At 35.9% G+C, this 21,151-nt stretch overlaps 3 protein-coding genes and 1 pseudogene across 10 annotated transcripts; 2 read left to right on the top strand and 2 right to left on the bottom strand.

Moving 5' to 3' along the window:
* Window positions 1-3,243: 3,243 nt before the first annotated feature.
* LOC18591340 (uncharacterized) lies at window positions 3,244-10,819 on the bottom strand. Of its 7 annotated transcripts, none has more exons than XM_018126181.2 (8): window positions 10,707-10,819; window positions 10,252-10,283; window positions 7,030-7,073; window positions 6,347-6,512; window positions 5,418-5,644; window positions 5,150-5,260; window positions 4,208-4,520; window positions 3,244-3,695 (listed from the first exon to the last, which is right to left on the bottom strand). In XM_018126181.2, exons 4-8 carry the CDS (start codon window positions 6,504-6,506, stop codon window positions 3,466-3,468), a joined length of 1,041 nt encoding a protein of 346 aa, XP_017981670.1. In that variant the 5' UTR covers window positions 6,507-6,512; window positions 7,030-7,073; window positions 10,252-10,283; window positions 10,707-10,819; the 3' UTR covers window positions 3,244-3,465. The 7 variants fall into 7 exon arrangements, with proteins under 7 accessions (XP_017981670.1, XP_007017463.2, XP_017981666.1 ...); XM_007017401.3 differs by having other exon boundaries at window positions 5,150-5,305; window positions 10,707-10,818; XM_018126177.2 differs by having other exon boundaries at window positions 5,150-5,305; window positions 6,347-6,566; window positions 10,707-10,818.
* Window positions 10,820-12,412: 1,593 nt separating this feature from the next.
* On the top strand, window positions 12,413-14,950 carry LOC18591341 (methyltransferase-like protein 2; annotated as a pseudogene). Its single transcript, XR_016027884.1, has 3 exons — window positions 12,413-12,748; window positions 12,828-13,637; window positions 13,716-14,950. The product of XR_016027884.1 is annotated as a methyltransferase-like protein 2 (transcript).
* On the top strand, window positions 14,880-16,637 carry BZR1 (Brassinosteroid signaling positive regulator (BZR1) family protein). The gene is made up of 2 exons (XM_007017404.3): window positions 14,880-15,119; window positions 15,543-16,637. The coding sequence occupies exons 1-2, from the start codon at window positions 14,880-14,882 to the stop codon at window positions 16,236-16,238; spliced, it is 936 nt and encodes a 311-aa protein (XP_007017466.1). The 3' UTR covers window positions 16,239-16,637.
* Window positions 16,638-17,219: 582 nt separating this feature from the next.
* LOC18591344 (DNA glycosylase superfamily protein) lies at window positions 17,220-20,686 on the bottom strand. The gene is made up of 4 exons (XM_007017405.3): window positions 20,002-20,686; window positions 18,680-18,821; window positions 18,315-18,456; window positions 17,220-17,863 (listed from the first exon to the last, which is right to left on the bottom strand). The coding sequence occupies exons 1-4, from the start codon at window positions 20,390-20,392 to the stop codon at window positions 17,540-17,542; spliced, it is 999 nt and encodes a 332-aa protein (XP_007017467.2). The 5' UTR covers window positions 20,393-20,686; the 3' UTR covers window positions 17,220-17,539.
* Window positions 20,687-21,151: the final 465 nt, after the last annotated feature.

A 21,151-nucleotide genomic window follows, 5' to 3' on the forward strand; every position in this document is an offset into this window, starting at 1 on the left:
AATTCGATGAATTCAATTAATTTTAATTTTTAAAAAAATTAAAATTAAATCAATCTTATAGTCATCTCCATATATAATAATGGGATGAATAAGGGGAGAGCAGATGCAAGCAAGAGGGACCAGGGTAAGGCATTTGATGGATAAAGCAGACAAGACATCGGGGCTCCACCATGCAACTGCTTTCCTGCTCACTCCCTTCCTAGCAGGTTTTGCCAACGCTTTTTCCGTCTTGACTGCCATGTGAAACACCCCCCCCCCTGTGAATTTGTCAATCAAATGTCATCAATCCTCACTGTTCACCTCCTAATAATTTCACAGTTTGCTGCAAATTTACTTCCATTTCCATGGGGACCCCTTGGCTTTTTTCCTTCTATGATGCATTTTCTGAGTTGATGAAGAATAAGATGAAGGCTTACAGACAGGGGAAGAACGTTAGTGATATGCATTCCATGCAGAGGATGCTACCAGCCTAGTACAACCAGGCTGTTATCAAAACAAAACCTCTGAATTTTGTCTCGCAAAGCCTTTACTTGGTTACTTATTTCACATAGAAAAATGTCAAGGACTGAAGAAGAAATAAAATTATGGGCAGTGCGCAGGGGGCACTAATACGAGAGAAATCATAAATGGTGCATATGGACCACGGTATGCTCCTTATTATACATACAATCACCATTGGTAGTACCCTTGTCAACATTATTGTTTTGTGTTTTTCCTTTCGCATTAATTACTTTATCTCAAAAAAAGGAAAAAAAAGATTGTCTACTAACTATTTAAATTATATAATCTGATTCGAAATTTGTTTATTTTCTTTTTTTAATTATATTTAATTTATGAAATGAAAGAAATTAATGATCGGTAGATTTTTGTTAGATAAACATGTATACGAAAGATAAATTTAGGTCAAATGGTCATGTTGTAAATGTTGGTAGGCTGCTGTTAGTTGGGGTTTTTTTTTTAAAAAAAAAATTGTGTATAAAGATTTAAATGTGGTCGTTGGTGCTTATTTACTTAAGCAGCCACATTAGTTTTCGTAGGCTCCCTATAACCCATTGAGTGGGGATTCATTTGCTTGAACATGTGGGAAAACAAGAATCATCAATGGCTTAGAACTAATTGATAAATGGACCCGTACGTCATTTGTAATATATTATAATAATTCTCTTTGGTCGGTATCTTTGTTTCCTGTTTCATTTTTATAAAACAAGAAAAGCCCTTTGATCATGGCTCGATTTCCTGCTCACCAGGTAATATACTGCTCTCTAAATGGGGCATGTTGGGCTGCCTACAGCCCTCCGACCTAGCCCTTTGACAATGCCTGTAGGCTGAACCCAAATCCAAACTGCTTCCAAGGGGAAAAAAGCCGCCAAATCACTTGCCTCAGGCTTTTAGATCCACTCATTTTTATTATATATATATATATATATATATTTAATATCAAGAAGTGGATACGTATATTATTTTCTAAGTAAGAGAATCATATATTAATTAATAAAATAAATACTCTAATATTATATATATATATATATATATTAAATTTGTAAACCCTAATTCAAACAAAGTGACGCCACATCTAGGCATGTTAAAGAGGATATTCAATGAAGTTTGGTATTCTGGGCACTGTGATTGAGTTTGAAGTCTTTCATTTAACTTCTTTTTAGTTGTTATGAGTTAGTCACCCGTGCATGATCATGTATTGTTCATTAATTTGCTAATGAATGCAATTGGACATATTTCTATTTCATGGGGCATGCAAGTGGCGCTTGCCATAGGCGTCCCGCTTACCTTTATAAGCTGATGATGACTTGTTCTAATTTTTCTTGCCGTTAAATAGAGTTTTGTGTATGACTTAATTTCTTCCTTTGTTTTCAATATAATGAAATTAATCAACATAATCAATTTGAATTAAAATGTATAAATTTATACTTAAATTTAAACATAATAACATGATCAAAAGATAAAATAATCATACTTTCTTGTTGGGTCTTTGTTGTATCATGCTTTCTTCATCTTCATCTTCCTTAACAACCTTAAAATCCCACCCAACAAAACGTTATAATTCTAAAAAAAATTCCAGATCGGGATATACCATTTATTGACTTGTTTGCTATTTCATTGGGAGGTTCTTTTACCTTTCTTCTTGAGACTAGTGATTTTGTGTACTTGTTGTTTGAAATCTGTTGTGTATGGTTACTGCTGGTGGTTTTGCGTCTCTTTATTTTGTCTCATTGGGATCATACGTTCATTTATGTTTCCTATATTTTGTCGATGCCGATTCCTTTTTACTTTTGTCGGGTTGAAAATTATGTATTCTACATATTATCTTATACGAGGCCCACTTTGCACTGCTTTTATTAAAAAACTATTTTAAAAACTTGGTCGAAGGAGTTGCGGAAAGGGGTTTCTTGAGAATCATTCTTCTTGTTCCAACTAATGAACAAGTAGAGCAACAAGATGCTGCTACTACTGCCTTTTGGGTGGAAAGTTGTGACAATTTCTTTTGAATTTGGAATGATTTTGCTAACCTTTCATAAATGGGCTCCGAGTCTAGATGAAATGTTGGTCAATGTCCTAGGTTCTCCATGGAATTATGTTTCATGGGGTCTTTTCTCTGTTAGTCTGCCTCATGTTTCAACCACTCCTTAGAGCTGTAAACTCTATTTTCGTGCCAGTACAGCAGACACTTCAAGTATCGTACAATCCGTGTAAAGCTGTTAACTCCAATCCCGAGCCTATACAACAGATGCCTCAAGTATTGGATAACCTGTGTCGATGACGTACAGCCTGCACGACAGACACTTGAAATATCTATCTACGTTGATGACGCCCAAACTTGTTAAAATACTGGGAATGAGAGTAAATAACGATGATCTCAAATTAAAGACAGGTGAATGGTTGTTTGGACGCCCACTCGTTTATGATTTTATGATTCATATGTTTGGGCCTTTTAATTCTCCAGCCCATATGCTGTCTCTAAATGGGGTATTTTGGGCTACCTACAGCCCTTGAGCATGACCTGTAGGCTGAACCCAAATCCAAACTGATGTATACCAGCAACCTTCCAACGTGGGAAAAAGGCCTCCAAATCACCTGCTTCGAGCTTTTAGATCCACTCATTTGTATTATATATATGTATATATTATGTTCAAGTCAAGTATAGGAGTATATGATTTTGTATTTGTCAACAGGCTCGCTGTGAGAGGGTAGTCAGAGAGATGATTGCGAGTCATGCTAAGGCTAGCATTTGTCATCATTTAATAACAATTTCATTCATTTGGCTAAGCCCTTGACCTTTTACATGCTGATATATAACATTTAGAATATGATAATTCACTACCCTGTGAGTGTTGAGTGAGATGATTAATCCTCCAAATATGTAATATATATATATATATATATATATATATATCTTAATTTACTAGTTTCTGACAATTGCAATACGTATGAAAAAATAAGTATCTAAACCTAAAATGGCATGAAGCATAAGTACTTCTTTCGAAGTTTCTTCATTCCGCGAAAAGGAACTCTCTTTCTTCCACCTGCAGATGCTGCCATATGGCTATCGGGTGACGACGATGGACCTTCACCCCTTTGATCCCCTTTGGCATGCTTTGAAGCTGAAACAGGCGCAGAGCCAGCAGTTTTGAAGGATTCGTCACTACCCGAGTTGCTTCCCTCAACACTAACCACAGATCCTGTTAAGCAATCAAAGGTCAATGCTTTGGCATACCCCATGGGAAAAATCCATCATAGCAATAAATTGAAGTTAAGTCAAGGATGCAATGGGTGGGTCTTGCAAGGTTAAATCTCAGTCTCACTAAAGAACTAGTATACTAGGCTGCAGTTGATGCTAGATGCATCGTTCTTTAAAATTGTCTCGCATCCTTTGCCACATGTTCAGGAACTTAAGTTTTAATGATGTTTCATCTCATTGGGGTATTGAGAAAAGTCTTCATCTTACATTCAAGAAAATGAGAAAAGTTGATTATGAATCAGAAAATATGAAAGTTTTCAGCAGTCCTGTCATCAGGCCGGTTCTAGAGAAATAAATTCACAAAGAATTTCAAAATGCAAGAGCAAGTTCACTTCCATTTTCAGGAAATGGAACAGCTGTATGTTTCTAAGGAAATGTAAGAAAATCTCAAATGATGGAGCAGAAAGAAGATGGAAAACCAATGAGCTGGACAAAGTAAGACAGTTGACATACCTAAAGTGGGTGGAACTATAACCACCTCGTCCAATTTTTTGGATGCAGAGACATTAAGCTTTTTACCTTCATCCTTCTGTTCTATAACTGGGTCCTCAAGGTCTTGCAACAAAGCCATTGCATCAAAGCATTCACCTGATGAAAGGCTCATGGCACTTGAATTATCTGAGCTTGAAGAAGGTGATGCTGGGCTATTAAGATCATCCAATTCCAGAAAGCCAACTCCTCCTGAGAAAGAATCCATTTCATTGAGGTTCTCTCCATGATGCTCTGGAACTGGAAGTCTCCCTGCAACAGCATCATGCTTGTTCACCTACAAATAATGGCTAGAACTCAAACGCACAAACAGAACACCCAAATTTAATTATTGAAAAAATGACAGAGAACAAAAACTACTCCTCTTCAGATACTCTTCCTATACAACTAATGTTAATGAGTTGCACATGGATTTTCTAGATCTAGTTGTCTAGTGGTATCTTATTAATCTTACAAGACATCCTATTACTCAAATAAACTCATCTGTTTGATTTCCAGATGCCAGCAGTGATAGAAAATAGTTTGAATATTAGAAACTTCCAGACTGCACAAGTATTTGTACTCTGACCAACTTAAGAAGAAGTTTAGCTAAAGTATAAATGATTCATAACTATTGAAATCTAGAATTTTTCCTGCTCTGTGAGAAGGATAATCCTAATCAAAGCACAGATTTCGTGTCCTAGGGCCATCTTGCTGATATTTTAGGTTATTCTAAAGGTGATTTGTATGCAAAATCAGCTGCTCATCAAGTGTCAACATGGTGCCAGGGAAGATATGACCAGGTATGCATATTGTCAAATGATAAAAAGTGAAATTGAACATAATTTATCCCAAAAAGATTACAAAAGAAAAAGAAATTGAACCCAAACTGGCCAAAGAAAAGCACAGATGCAGATTCTGACATACCTCAGGGTTGCTTGAGGAAACTCTTCTTGTGCTACTGTTAGCATCTAGAACAGGAGGTTGTGTTAAGTGATTCCTGGTTTCAGTCTCAACACCAGCACTGCACACTGTCTTCTGCATCTCATGAAAAAGAGAAAGTCTACACATGGAGCTCTTTTCCTGCGTATCATTCAACCAAACTGGCTAACGAATGGCAGGTCCAGTTGAGAGTTGATATAAAGCCAATATGTAAACAAGTAAGCTTGTAGGACTTTCAGTTTCAGTTGAGTACCTTTTTCTCATTGTCATCGCTCAGTATCTTCTGAGTTATGCTGAAAACTTGCATCACATACTCAGTCTTACGCCCATAAGGGACTTGACCCTCATAGTATTCAAGAGTGGTTTTCCAACCAATAATATCAGAGTTTGAGAACACTTCACGGGCCTCCTCTTTAGTCTCCCAGAAGCCATGTTCCACATCAATGTTCTCGTTTGAGCTAATCAAGAACCAAAAATTCTCTGCATTTGGCAATTAAGTGCCATGAGCTTTATAACTCTAGAAAACTAATATTCTTGCACAATCGTTGGTGTACAAAATATTATTTAACTGGCCTTATGGCTAAGAAATACACATGCTTGACATATGGCTTTTCGAAATTAACACACTGTATCAATGATATAGCTTTCAAAGACCTATCAGAACTCAACTTCCTTAGAAAGTAATAATAAGAATTACCTTTTGATTTTGAGGACAAAATTTTAACAACTAATTCAATCCTTATTGTTTCCTTTATATGCCCACTCTAGTGTGTAACATCAATATTGAAGAACTCGTCCATGACTTCGTGATAAGAAGAGCACATATGAATAGACTTTTGAAAATAAGCTCAGAAAGAGTCAGAGGAGATACAGCCTTCGGCACATATCAAAGACCAAAGACTATTGAACATACATATTTTTTACAATAGGGAGGATACAAGTAAGAGCGTATGCAACTATATTGAACATACATCTTGTTTACCATAGCAGAGAAACAGGCTTACAGTCCTGTAATGACATAATAGAGACAAAAGCTTACTCACTATTCAGAAGCGATATTAAATTAAATTAGTATGGTTCAGAAAGAGAAGTGACCAATTGTTCTTGATGATGCACTATGTTAGTTTATAGCAAAAATCAGGGTAATTATTGATAAATTACGGAAAACATAATGACCCTTACTTGGTAAATTTTGGGGCCGATATCTGTAAGGATTGTCATCTATAACATTGCTTGGTAGAGGAGATCCACTAGTATATTTGTTGAACCAGGTAAAGAACTCCTCATACGTGCAGTTGAAATCAATATTATCCGCAGGTCGGGAAGCTGCCGGATTGGCCATGGTGATCTGATTTCAGGCAACAAAAGACAACCTCATGACCAAATACTTTATCTGGTCCAGCTGGAAAAGGAAGGCCTTTCAAGCTAGTGGATATCAAGTTTCCGCAACACTTTAAAAGGGGAAACCAAAAAAACTAGGAAATGATGCATTAAGTGCAGAAATAGAACCATGCAGCATCAGCCAACATTATCCATTTAGTTGACTAGTAATGAACAATAAATTGAAGACAACATAGGTCCATTCCCTGAATGGGCCAACCTCTCACTTAATGTCAACTATAAGCAACCACTCAAATTGCCAGTTCCTTTTAACTCCAGGAACACTTTGAAACACTAAAATTCATCCAGGGAGTAATCAATATATGTCACACTAATTTTAATTTAAGGCAAAGTTTTTAAATTTGTAATGAAGATTTTTTTTTATCCAAAGATTGTAGCTTTCAGAGTAAACGCAGTCAACCAAAGACCAAAAAACTGAACCAACAAAAGAAAAAAAAAAAGGAAGGATAAGATGAAAAGGGCACCTCACTTTCCGGTGGAGTTGAGCTGCCGGATTCTCGCGTTCAATCTGTTTCACGAATCAAAATTCAAAGAAAAGCAGATGATCAGCTGCAAGCTATGATTACTTATTTGCTTAGTTTCCAAGGAAGTGAAGGAAAAAAACAAAGAAAAGAAAAGAAACCAAAACAATTAGCGTCTTTCAGCTCTCGGGTCCGCTGACTCATTGACTCGGGGTGACATTAACATCCACTGCTAACCAACATAACAAGAAAGGAAAAAGCCTTTCGCTTTCCTTCCTTCATCTAAGACTACAGTTATCTTTTCTCTTTTACTTTCTTTTCCGACCAACCAAACAGACGATCCTTAACTGGTTTTAACCATTTCAGCTGATTTCACATAAACAAATTATACTTATATATCCAAGGACAGCTCTGATGCTCATTACTAAACCAAAAGAAGAAGAAGAAGAAAACAGAAGCAAATTAAAAGAATTTCTTTACCAGTGACGAGCCACCGGAGAGAGTGAGTCCCTGCTTTCGTTTCCAACAACGTTAGTAATATTACCCCAACAACGTCAACGGCCCCTTTACGTCTATAAAAGAACCCCCAGTAACCTAGGCTAAGCATGCCCCGATCAGAGGGTAACACGTGGGGATTTCTAGTTGGATAAAAGAAAACCCTGCTTTGTCCAAGTGGCTTTGGCCTTTTTGTCTGGTTAGGAAATTTCCATTTTCCCTTCCTTTAAGACTCGCGATAGGGCCCGATTATGTCATCCGAGAAAATGGAGAGGAAAGGGCAAAAAAGGAAATCGGATATGCCTACGTCGTTAAGTCAAGCAACGGGAATGAAAGGAAAGGACATGGAGTCGTCAAAATCTCGGTTAGCTAGAGATAAGATTACTAACACTTTACAATGAAGGGTCATGATTTCATATAGTACGCCTATTCCAGAATAGTCCAGGGGATTCTAGCTCTAATTTAATGTTAAATTTTATGTTTTTCTTACCATTGATCTGATTGGATCAGTTTTATAACAACCTGCGGTAATAGAAGTAATAAGTGTTACATCATGTTCAGTGCAAAAAGCGCGTAGAGTTTCATAAATATCTCGGCCTGTAGTACAAAGGACTTTTCGGCCTACATATGGAAATGATTGTGAAATGAATAATTAATTATTGAATTTTTTATTAAAGGAAAAAAAGGCGTCACTTGGAAGATACGTAGACGATTGAATTTTCCATGTCTTTTTCTTTTTACTTGAAATCAAATCTCAGCTTGTCATTAATGTGACTATGTTAACCTATACTAATTATGAACCAAAAATCTTCTATTCTTGTCTGTTCCTTTTTAATATTTTCTAATCAATTTTGTGTAATATCGTCATATTTTCGGTACATTATTTTTTATATTGTTAGGATTTATAGTCCAAAATTTAAAAATTTAAACTTTTTATTGATGATAAATAATTAAATATATGATGTATATGTTAAAGAAACACGAAATCGTAATCTACTGTTCCTCTCACCAAACGACTTTTGCACTTACAATTGGATTAGGGACCGCGAAATCTTATTTCCAAGAAAAGCTTATCCATCTACCAACTTACTAGTAAAAGATTCCACTTGACTACCTACAAATGGTCATCATCTAGTTTTGTTATATATGCATAAGTTTCAAAAGAGAGAGCTTCCCATATGTACCTAAACCAATCAAATTCAACGATACATACCCAAATTTTGTTAGGCAGACACAAAAGCCTTAATAAATTCGTCAGGTGGTTAGCAAACTTACAATGAAGGCAAAAAAAAAAAAAAAGTACTGCTCCACGAAATTCTTATGATTAAATTCGAGGTCAACAGGGTAATGGCAAACGGGTTTGGTGCATGCATTAGCCAGGTGAACAAGGTAATGATGATTCGCAAATTCTTCGATGAAATCGTAGCCAACCCCGCCTAGAATATCTAACGAAAGTTTCCATTTTTATTAAATTTTTAGTGTAACCCATTATTAAAAAAGTTGATATTGACAAATTTTGGTGCTCAAATTAAAGTTTATTGGTATAAAAAATGAATTTGAGAAATGATGGACGGGTTCAAAAGGGTGAGTTGTAGGTTCACCGATCATGGGCGGATCCACATTGGAGGGAGTGGTGTCACGTGATGCCATTCACTTCTTAAAATATTTTAATTTTTATATTATTTATACAAGATTTAAGATAATTAATATACTAATGAATTTATTATATTTTACAATTTTATAAAAAATGGAATTAAAAACTCTGAGTAAAAGTGAATTATCAAAAAGAAATTTAAATACTATAGAAAAAGACAAGAAAATTTTATTCTATAATTTAAGATTTAATTAAAAAAAACCAAAACATAAATTACTTTCTTTATTTAAAAATTCAAATCTTCCCTTTCTTGGTTATTGGTTGTGTTTTTTACTCTCTTAAAATAATTCATCTAAATTTCAATTATAAGTAATTTTCAACTCAAAATAAGTTTTTAAATACTTCATGTTTAAATATTTTTTGATTAATTTGATAATTTAGATTCATAATTATAATCTAACTAATAAAAATTAATATTGTATGTCAAATAATTCTTTGAAATTATGAATCTTTTTAATTTATTTTATAGATATATTATTTGATTATTTAATTTTATGTGACTTGTAAATATTTATATTTAGTTTTGATCAATAAATAAAAAATTATCATTTTACTAGTTAATGAATGTGAGAATTTGTTAAATAAAATCATATTTTATTTAATTTTAATATTTTAATTTATATTAATAAATAGTAATTTTTAATAAATTTTTTAATTATATATATATATAAGCTGAAAAGATGTTTTAAAAAAATCTTATAAATTTTAAATCTTGAACAACAATAACAAAACTCTAATAATGGTATTCAATAATATTCTTCAAAATAAAATCATGTAAAATTTAATATAAATACTCTCTCAGTAGACCATTTATCAAAAAAAAAAAAACATTTAAATGACATCACCCAAAAAAATTTATGGATCGGCCCCTATCACCGCTGTAACCCCGCCTGAGCAGAGCCCAAACTGAGGTTACTCAGTTTCCGAATAGGCAGCAGCGCCGCCGCCGAGAAAACGCCCACCACCCCCCACCCCTTTCCTCTTCCTAAAACTTAGAGAAAGACCCAAACAGGAAAAGAAATTAAAGCGGAAAACGAAAATAAAACAGAGCAGAAGTGCAGAGCTCAAACTCTTACCTTGATATAAGAGCCGGCTTCCAGCTTTCAACCTGTTTAGACAAAACCGAAACTCGAACGTACAGATAAAAGGTTCCAGAAATGCATGGAAAATTAAAAAAAGAAAGAAAGAAATGGAAACAGTATTATACTTCAATCATATAGAGCTTCTATCTCCTTTCAGGCTCAAAGAAAGCAAAAACCTCTCTAATCTAGACCATCACGATTAACTTATTTGACATCAAATTCACTCTAATCACCGAGAAACACATACAAAATCGTAAGAACAACGGTTTCATTTTCGATTTCCTCCAGTTTCTTATCAACCAAACAAAACAGAGAAAAGAGAAAAAAGAAAACTCAAACAACCAAAAACAGAATCACTAGAGAGTGTAAACCCACAGCTGTAAAACAAAATTAATACTTAAAAATAAAAAGGACGCAGAACTCAAAAAAAAAAAAAAAGGAATTCTAACCTTGAAACGATCGGAGGAAGACAGTGACTCGGTGAGTCACTTTGTTTAATTTCCTCAATCACTACTCGAAAAGAGGAAGAGCTTTGGGACCTATTTATATTATACGTGAAGGGTTCACTCAACTACAAAAACTAACCAGGGTTACCCGCCCACAGTTAACCATGTTTGATCGAGCATTCACCACAAGGAAGTGTATGACGTGGCCCTCCGTCGTTGGCTGAGCTCATGCAATCAGGTGGAGGCAGAGGGAGCTTTGTTGTCAAAAGACTTTATTTGGGCCGCCAACCTTCCAGGAAGCTTCCTGTCTCCCGTTAATTGAATTGAAACACGCCTTTAAATTTGTTTTTGACGAAGTCAACTCAAAATTTACAAGGGTTGCCAACTTTGTCATTGGCTGATTGCTACCATGCAAAAAAGCAACTTTGTGAAAATAAAATTAATGATATTAAGTAGCAAAGTAAGAGAAATAAATACAAGATAGTTAAACTTAAAATAATTTACCTCAAATTACAACATTTTTTTTTATAATTTATCCTTATATTAAAGCATAAATATTAAGAAATCTTTTTTAATAAATAACACCAAGTCAAATTACCAATAAAACTTAAATCATTACCAACTTTTGGCATCAAAGTGAATACATTTTTTAATTTAATTCATTGTTTACATTATATAAGCAAAAAGAGTTTACCTTTTTAAAACTTTACTTATGCTACTTTGTTTTATGTCAAATTGAAAGACTATTTTAAAGTGTTAATGTACTTAACATTACCAACTAAGTCATCAAATTCTAACACTTAAGTCATGATGTATACATTTATTTAGGTGAAAAATTTTACCTTTATTTTTTAACATGTAAGAAATTCGATTCTAAATAACGTTTGTGAGCAATTAAATAAACAAAAGTAAATTGAAATCTCGAATTTCTCGATTTTATATACAGAGGAGAATAAATGGTTTCAAATTACTGTCTAAATTTCTTCGAATTAAGGTGGCAATAGTAAATATAGTACTAGATTAAGTGTATGATTCTATTTATACATGCAAAATTTGACTATTTTACTATACCACAATTTTATTTACTACTTTTTGCGTTTCTTTTATATTGCTCAAATCGGTACTTATAATCTGAACCGTCCATCATGGTGGTAACGCTGGGCCCATCATGTTGATAAGGTGGAGCACCTAAAGTAGAGACTTGGTCAACCATAATTTGTTTAAGTTTGGTCTTCTAGATGGACAGAATAGATATTTGAAAAGGTTAATGTATTTGTCTATTTGGGGTAAAAAAGAGTAATGAAAATTAGGAAGGCATGCATTAGAAAATACTCTTAATTAAATAAAAGGATAATTTAATTTTAAATTTTTAAAAATACAGTGAAGTATAGTAATTGTAATTTAAATACTCATTTTTTGAACTTAAATATTCATTTTGTATATGAACATATTAATGAATAAAAATTTAATACATTGTCATTGTATATATTTCATGTACTATAATTGAATTAAATGTTAGTATCTCATTAATAAATAAATTTTAAAATTAAGAATTTTTAAAAATAATATTCATAATCTAAATTAATATTTATTTTAAAAAATTTTATATTTACGTGTTCAAGAAGTGACACTTTACGGTGTATAGATATTTGCTACCTTCAGTCCGGCCCAATCTTAATTTTCAAGCTCTCAGCCCAATTGAACTGCGAGCCCCGAGCGGCATAAAAAAGACGCGTAGCTGAGTTGAGTTGCGAAAATGGAGGGCGAGTCGAAACCAAGCGACGAGCTATCTAAGATTCTTAGATTCCGGCATTTACCGATTCCCAACTCAAATGCCGTCTTCATCGACCCGGTTCGCGTGTTCAACCGATCCTACTTCCGGTTTAAGGTATCTCCTTTCCGCCTACTACTCCCGTTTCTTTGAATCCAAACACCCCACCCGAGAATCCGCTCTCTCCTCCAATCCAAAGAAACGGAAACGAAAACGGAAGAAACAACCTCACTCCCTCAATGAAAAAGAACAAGCCGCCGATCAACGCCATCAGGTAATTCATCGACCAATCATGTAAACAGTCTTTTAGAAGTTTAATTTGATTTTTAATTTCTTTTTCCCGTTCCTTGTAGGAGGCGAGGCCTTTATTGTTAAAGGCGCATGAACTTTTACTTGGAGCGGCTGATTTTCCAGCAATTATGAGTAAATTAAGGAGCGAGTTTTGTTCTTCGACGGAATTATGCGGCGGCGAAGAACATTCGTTCATTGAGCTTGGAAGAGTGTGGCAAGCTCCTTTATATGATATAACTCTCGATTTTAAACATAGTCGATTGACAAACGAGAGTGAAAATGGAGGTTTGGTTCGCTGATTTAATGATTTAAATAAAGTGTTATTCCTTTTTTTTCATTATCAGTGAGAAATGTTTTAACAGACATTTCCAGTTCATGTCATTTGGTTATAATAATTTTGAATAATAAATGACGTTTCAAGTTATTTTGGATTATAAAATGTATGGTACTGTATGAATATTATAGGACAGTACATCAAATATAAATCTTTTTAAACGTTGTTACTCTTATGATTACATGTCTACAAGGAAGAACAATGATGGCATTGTTCGGGAAGCTGGAAGACTGTAACATTATCACAGTGGATTAAAATAAGTTGAGATTTTTAGTTGGAGGAGGATTGCTGTCACATGCCAAAACTAGAAGTTCATGGATTCTTCTTGGATGATCTGCTGAACTTTGAGGTCAGAATTCAGCCTGACGAGGGATGATTAAAGGAAAGAAATCCCCTTCAAGCACGTAAACTAGGCTTTGAATTGAACCACCTCTGACTCCCCTGCTGGTCTATCTAGGCGTGGTAAATTTGACTTGTCATTCCAAGTTCCTTCTACTTATCTATTTCTGCCACCAAAAAGTCAAATCCTAAAACAAAGGTAAACAAATTCGAGGTGTAACATTTAATTAATCAACATTGAGATAAGACTAATATTCATGCAAATTTGATCTTACAGGCCTACTTGTCCAACATTCACTGGCAAGGAAATGTTTGCCTTAACATTCTTCGCGCAGACTGGAAGCCAGTTTTAATGATAAACACCATCATTTATGGTTTATATCCTTCTTTTCACCTGTAAAAAGCTGTTGATTTGATCCTTAATTGATTAAACTAACTGTAATTGTTTGAACAAGCAGCAACCCAATCATGGAGATCCCCTGAATAACGATGCAGCTGCATTGTTGAAGGCTAATCCAGAAAAGTTCGAAGCCAATGTGAAAAAGGGTATTAGATGGTGGGTATGTTGGAGGAACCTCTTTCCATCGATGTACATAAACATCCAATCTGTAAGCAGCAGGAACAGACTAAAAAAAGTGACGTGGTGACGATTGTTATTTTTAATTTTTAATTATTTATACTATTATATATATTATATAATATATATTCTTATAATTATCATTTAACCACTTTTTATTTTAAATCCTGAATTACAAGAGGTAATTGGATTCACTTTCTTTGTTGTTTCTAAAGTTAGAACTGGAATGATTGATCAGCTGGAGAAGAGAGGTTATGAAATTGGCAAAGAAGGAATCCACTGATGTTAAGACTCTTCTATGAGACCAGATAAAACTGATGAGATGATAATCTGTCTGACACACTCATATCCGGCGTGGGTCCCATAACGACTTGGTCCCACCTTGCTTTTGTACAAAAAATTATTTGGTCATGACTCGTAACGTACTTGGAACTTTCACGCGCCCACCCCTTCCCACTTTTTTCCCGCCTGCTCACGTTACCCTCAACTTTTCCCACTTTTTCTGATCATCCCACTAATCCAACGCTCTCAAATTGCTCTCTCTCTTTTCCAATGTACCCTGCCGCACAATATGATTTCCATATAAAGAAAGCTAACACAAGGGGGGGAGAGAGAGAGAGAGAGAGAGTTTCTTTTTATTTCTTTTTCTTTTCCATTTTTTTTTTGGTTTTGGGTCTCACACAGAGAGCGAGAGATTCTTCCTTCTAACATTTTTTTTGGTCCAGCGAAGGAAAAGCGTATTCCTCGTGAGCCTCTCTACTGCCCTTTCCTTCCTTTCCTTCTTGTTTTTTTTAGTGATCCTCTACATCGCACCCAACGCTCCCCCAAATCTACACCTTCGCCGCTGCTGGTAGAATCAGAGAGATGACGTCAGATGGTGCGACGTCGACGCCGGCGCCGAGGAGGAAGCCGTCGTGGAGGGAGAGAGAGAATAACAGGAGAAGAGAGAGGAGGAGGAGAGCTATTGCTGCTAAGATATATACTGGGCTTAGAGCTCAAGGAAATTACAATTTGCCCAAGCACTGTGATAACAATGAGGTTCTGAAAGCTCTTTGTGCGGAGGCTGGTTGGGTCGTTGAAGAAGATGGCACCACTTATCGGAAGGTAATCTCTTGTTCTTTTCACTTTTTACAGAATGGTAGATCTGTACAAAGAAGCTGCTAATTTTTTTACTCCTCTGCTCATTTCTTTGTTCTAATTTAGTTGGATCTAGCTCTCATCTTGATTTTAGTTTGGATTTTTGCTTTCTGGGTTCTTTTGATCTGCTCAGTTTCTGTTTGATTTTGCTTCTGTTTATTTGCTTCGAAATATTGGGTCAAAAAAAGAGAAGTCATTGTTATGGAACGAGAAGTTGCTAATTAGACAATTATTCACTGATCTGTGTTGGAACTAGAACTTCAAGAATAACTGAAATGAAATGTTGATGAGCAAATTTTCCTGATTAGCTTGTAGTTATTGCTCTCGCTCTTGATTGATAAAGCATTTCCTGTTAATAATTTTTAGTTTTTAATTGGATTTGTTGTTCAGGGATGTAAGCCACCTCCAATTGATATACCAGGCAGTTCAGCTAAAATTACTCCATTTTCTTCCCAAAATCCGAGTCCCTTATCTTCTGCATTTCCAAGTCCAATTCCTTCCTGTCAAGTCAGTCCTTCCTCCTCTTCCTTCCCTAGTCCAACTAGGCTTGATGCTAATAACCCGTCTAGTCTCCTTCCATTCCTTCGAAGTGCCATTCCTTCATCTCTGCCTCCTCTCAGAATCTCGAACAGTGCCCCTGTGACACCGCCACTTTCATCTCCAACCTCAAGAAACCCTAAGCCGATTCCCAACTGGGAAGCCATTGCTAAAGAGTCCATGGCCTCTTTTAACTACCCTTTTTATGCTGTATCTGCTCCAGCTAGTCCAACCCACCGTCATTTTCATGCTCCGGCCACTATACCTGAATGCGATGAATCTGATACATCCACTGTTGAATCTGGTCAATGGATAAGCTTTCAAAAGTTTGCACCTTCTACATCTCAAATGCCAACTTCTCCAACATTTAACCTTGTGAAACCTGTGGTTCCACAAAGTTTGCCCAATGATCTGATCATGGAGAAAGGGCGAGGTTCGGAGTTTCAGTTTGAGAGTGGACAGGTGAAGCCGTGGGAAGGAGAGAGGATTCATGAAGTAGGACTGGATGATCTGGAGCTCACGCTTGGAAGCGGGAAGGCTCGGTGTTAAACTAAGTGAGGCTAACAGTCAAAATGTTGTTCTGAAAGTATGTTAAAACAGAAGAAAAAGCTGTTTTGCTCATTCCTGGTTCACACAGTTAGATATCCAAGAGCATTCGGTTCGGTTGTTTCATCTATCAATGAAAATTGGACATCTTAAACCAAAGGTGGGAGGAGTTACATTTTCATCTGCAACTGTTCCTTTTTTTTTTTTCTCTTTTTCAGTCAGTTGATGCTCACATTCCCTGGTTGAATTGTTGGGGGGATTGGGTTGTTTTTACAAGCATTACCTGTAGATACTGTGGGATCTTCTGGTTGTGATAGAGTTCGTTTAATCTTTCCTTTAGGCTTTGTAGGCTTGGGTAAAACCTCACAGAATTAAATTATTTTTAGTGGTTTGTATTGTTAATGGGTGTATCATGTTGGTAAGCAAATTTTTTTTTTTTTTATATTCAGTGTTGAAGTTTTCATTGTCTTTACATGGTAATCAACCTACAATCAAAACTTGAATCCTAAACCAGGAGGAAAATGGAGATGCAAATGGAGAATTTATTGCTTCAATAGTCATTCTATATCGACCTCCCACCCACCACCAAGATTTTATTTTACACAAGAGTTGGCCGCCTCTAGAGTGGGGATTGCCCCCGACAAACCCCACGTTCACTCAAATGATCTGATAATAATACACCTCATAAAACATGGAAGAAAACGTGTAGGAATTTAGATTGCAGAGCTGTACTGCAAGACCATTCTCCACTGCCTGATTGGAGTGGTCTGGCCTTATCCATATCTCTTCAGAATTCAGATGATTGAGCCTCAAACCTTCCATCTTGTTCCCATTCGGGGCTTGGGCCATCAGCCATGTAGCTTTCTGTAATCATCGTACCATTTATCTAATTATCTTGTATGTGAAGTTTGATGGTTGCAGCCTTATCAGCATTCATAAGACCAGATATCGTTCCATACAATTGTTCAAAGATACCACAACCAATTTCTATAACGATCAAATTTTATTACAATAACCAAATGAGGAGAACAACGGGTTTAAGACATGTTACAAAAGCTCTACAAAGACTACCGAGATAAACAAGGCACATAGCATAGGGTAAGAATTCTTTCATTGTACAAAGACTTCTCTGGTTAGGTAGATGATACAGAGGAGGATGAAGAACGATGCTACAATACCATACGGAGATGGAAATACTAACCCAATCATTTGGAACATCTGGTCTTCATTCTCTTGCTACAATCTTCTCAATACTAAGATCTTAGTGATTAGTCAAGAGAAAAGGTGAGTGGCTCAGGCATTCACTAGCAAGATAAGCGCGTGTTCTCCACATCTTTGGTTAGCCTTTCTATTTCTGGTTTTATATCCTTTTTGACATTTGCATTGCATTCTTGGTATCTGAAGCAAGTCACAAGATGATCGTTAACAATTCCTGCCACTTGCATGAATGAATAAACAACAGTCGGTCCCACACAACGGAAGCCTCTCTGCATCATATCCTTGCTAATGAGTTCAGCTTTTGGGGTCTTAACTGGTACTTGACGCACATAACGGAACCCATTTCTAATTGGCTTGTGGTTTACAAATCCCCAGCAATAGCTGCTGAAGGAACCAAACTCCTGCTGAACCTGCAATATTTAAGAAACCATAGGCTTTAGCATACAACAATTTCTTGTGTTACTTTGACACTTGATTCAGCTGCTATAGGCAGCTTGATGCCCTTTTTTTTAGTTTGTTTTGTGTGCGAAGGGAGGAAGGGGAGGGAAGTTTGCAGACTCAACAAATTAGCAGTATCACCAGTCAAAGTTGTCAACACTTGCTATTATATCAGACATGAAACTACCATCTAAGGATAATATATTTTTCATTTTGTGAATGTTTCAAAGATATAAGACTAATATCAAACAACTGTCCAGGTGGTATGAAGTCAAAGCATTCAAATGCTTTCATGCTTTGTCAAGTCCACACTATGTGGCACTGGCATGCACTTAAACAAGGGAGGATGAAAGACTTGATGCTATGCCCTGATTGCCCCTGTTTTTCTACTCTTTTTCCCTGGTCAGATAACCAGATAATTACCTTAAGCATCTGTTTAGCATTCTCCACTACTGCACGGAGCTTTGGTTCAGAAAGCAATAGGCTACCATTAACTTTCAATGACAGCAACTTCTTCTCAGTAAACTGAGCAATTGTTGATGGATCAAAATTGTCAAAAAGCTTCCTGCAAAAGAATCCAACCATAAACAAAGAACACTGATCAAATGCATGAATATCTTCTTCTTCTTCTTCACTATTTCTTGTCTCCTTTTATAGTTGACATCTTTGAAAAGTAAATGCATAAATAAACAGAAGAAAAATTAAAGAGAGGAGGAAAAAGAGAGAAATCAAGGTAGTATCTTGTTCATGTACTAGTTCAACTATTAGAGAGACTAGAGACAGAATACCTGAATATGTCTCTCTTATTGAGAATTGTCGGCCAGCTGAGTTCAGCTAAGGCTTGTGAAAAGACCAGCAGCTCAAACAGCTTCCTGTCATCATGAACTGGAACACCCCATTCTTTGTCATGCAAAGAAGTATAAAGCGGGTCTGCATAAATAATGAAATTATAAATTTTCGATTTTCTCTCAAGACAAGATCAAAGACAGGTCAAAGATGAAATGAAGTGAGAATGAAACACACATGCATCTAGTGTTTTTGTTAAAAGCTTCAACACACTAGAAAGTTAATGAATTAGACACTGATATGTTGTATGCTACAAAATGTAAATTTACAATAGCATCAAATGTAATAGAAAATGGCTATAACCTAGCTCTGCTAGAACTCATGGATAATTTAAAACTCAGGAGGTCTAGGCATGTCAAATTAAAGGGTTAAGATTCTTGTGTACATTTTTGGTGTCTTGCTGTGAACCTGTGACAGAATATATAGTAATGGTATTAAATGTCAAAGCCTTAATAGTTACTAATAAATTCATAGCATGTCAGGTCAAATCTAAGAAACCATGCTTCTGTTCAACTATTTGGGTGGCACTGCTAATGCTACTGCACTATTCCAACACGCTCTAAGCCATGTTTCTTTTTGTAACCCATCAGTAGCATTACCCTATGACCATTCCGAGCTTTCAATTCTTACTAAATACAGAGAAAGGCTTGCATCCAGTTTCTTAATCCAAATCATTTTTCTGGGAAATGTGTAATTCATCACTAAACAAGACCCTAGCTTTCAAGGGTATAAAGAGACTAAACACTCTAATAATGAGCTAATTCAGCAACAAAACCTTAAAAGTGGGAAATTTTCCACATAGAGAATGCAGGGATTAACATTTCCCATCATGGCAACCTTGTCTGCACCGCCAGCTAGAAACAACAAGGTTAATATACTAGTCACTTAATCAGTATTTATCCTACCTAACTATCATAAAAACGGAAAATACATTATAATCCTGAAAGCAACATGGACGGAAAAATTAATAATGTATCACTGAATTTCCAGACATTTACTTCACTTTGGTGTCAGTGTCAAAGCATCAAGTCATGTAATAAAAGCTTTCAACTTCTTCAGCGGAGAAGACTTGAATGAACCTTAAATGGTGAAAGCCTCAACACCATCTACATTTATTAAGCACCGCCAAGTTCCTATATCTAACAAATCACAACTATATTTAATAAAAGAAATTAACTGCCTCAGTAAAATCTCATTTCTTTTACCCCACAAAAAAAAAAGTCCAGTAATTTTCAGGGTTTTTTTTTTTTTTTAACTAACTTACCAGAAAATGGAGTGATCCAATCACATCGCTTTAACGGTTCAGGTAACACCGGAGAAGGTTCCGCAACAACCTCGTCAGCTGTTGGAGCAACTTTGGCTTTCACCGGCTTCACTCCGATTCGTTTAACTGTTTTCTTAGAGCTTACCGTTTTGACGGAGGAATTGCTTGAAGAAGAATCCGAGGAACATGAACTGTCGACGGAGACGTTGCTCTGGACAACGGACTGTGGGCTCTTGGAGACTCGAAATTTCGGTCTTTGTGGCTTTTTTTGAGCTTCGGGTTTCCTCTTTGACTCGTCCGAAACCCTAACTCTGTTCCCGGTCGGACCGAGAATCGCTCGCGGTTCCGTCACCGGTGTTGGTGATGACTTAAGCTTAGTAGCCACGGACATTGCTTCGAAAAGTGAGAAATCTTCAAATGTCAGCTGTTTCCGGACCTGATTTGTGCTCCAAGAACATTAAACTTGAATTTATACACCAAATATTGGAAATTTCCGGGATTTTTTTCGTTTGAAGTGGCAAGAGAGATAGTCACTGAGCTTTTGGAGGGTAAAACGGTAAAGAGAGAGCGAACAGAGTTTGGGAGGTCCTGAGAGCAGAGAAGCAGAGCACTGAGCAAAGAAGCGGAGGAGGTGTGGGAGAAGAGCAGAGTAAACACTAAACGACGGGAAAAACCAGAGGGGCTCTCGAACGTTTTTAAAAACTAAATACCTGTAATGGGTAAGGTACCGGTTTTAACCGGTGATGTGCCCGCGTGTCGGTTCCCTTTTACCGTTTTGGTTTCGAAAGGGATTTGGATTTTATGTTAAAGTACCAAATTTGCCCTGCATAGTGTCGCTCAAGATAACGAACTGCCACACTTGGCTTCTTGTTACATCGAAGTCCCATGAAAATTTGGCAACATGCACCATCACAATTTTTGTCTTCAAATGGTTTAATAGTAATTTTAGACTAAATAATTTAAGAATTTCAATAATAAAATTAACAAGCATACATAAAAGGATAAAAAGAAAGTTAATATTCATATTTAAAACACCTTGAAAATATATATTACTAATTAATTAACTCAATTAAGAATTCAAATTATTAAATGACTATTTTATGTCATAATTAGTGAATTTCACTCTTATACATATATATTATTTATTTTA

The sequence above is a fragment of the Theobroma cacao genome, chromosome 8 (genome assembly GCF_053813885.1).
Source record: "Theobroma cacao isolate CCN51 chromosome 8, ASM5381388v1, whole genome shotgun sequence".
Taxonomy (NCBI): domain Eukaryota; kingdom Viridiplantae; phylum Streptophyta; class Magnoliopsida; order Malvales; family Malvaceae; genus Theobroma; species Theobroma cacao.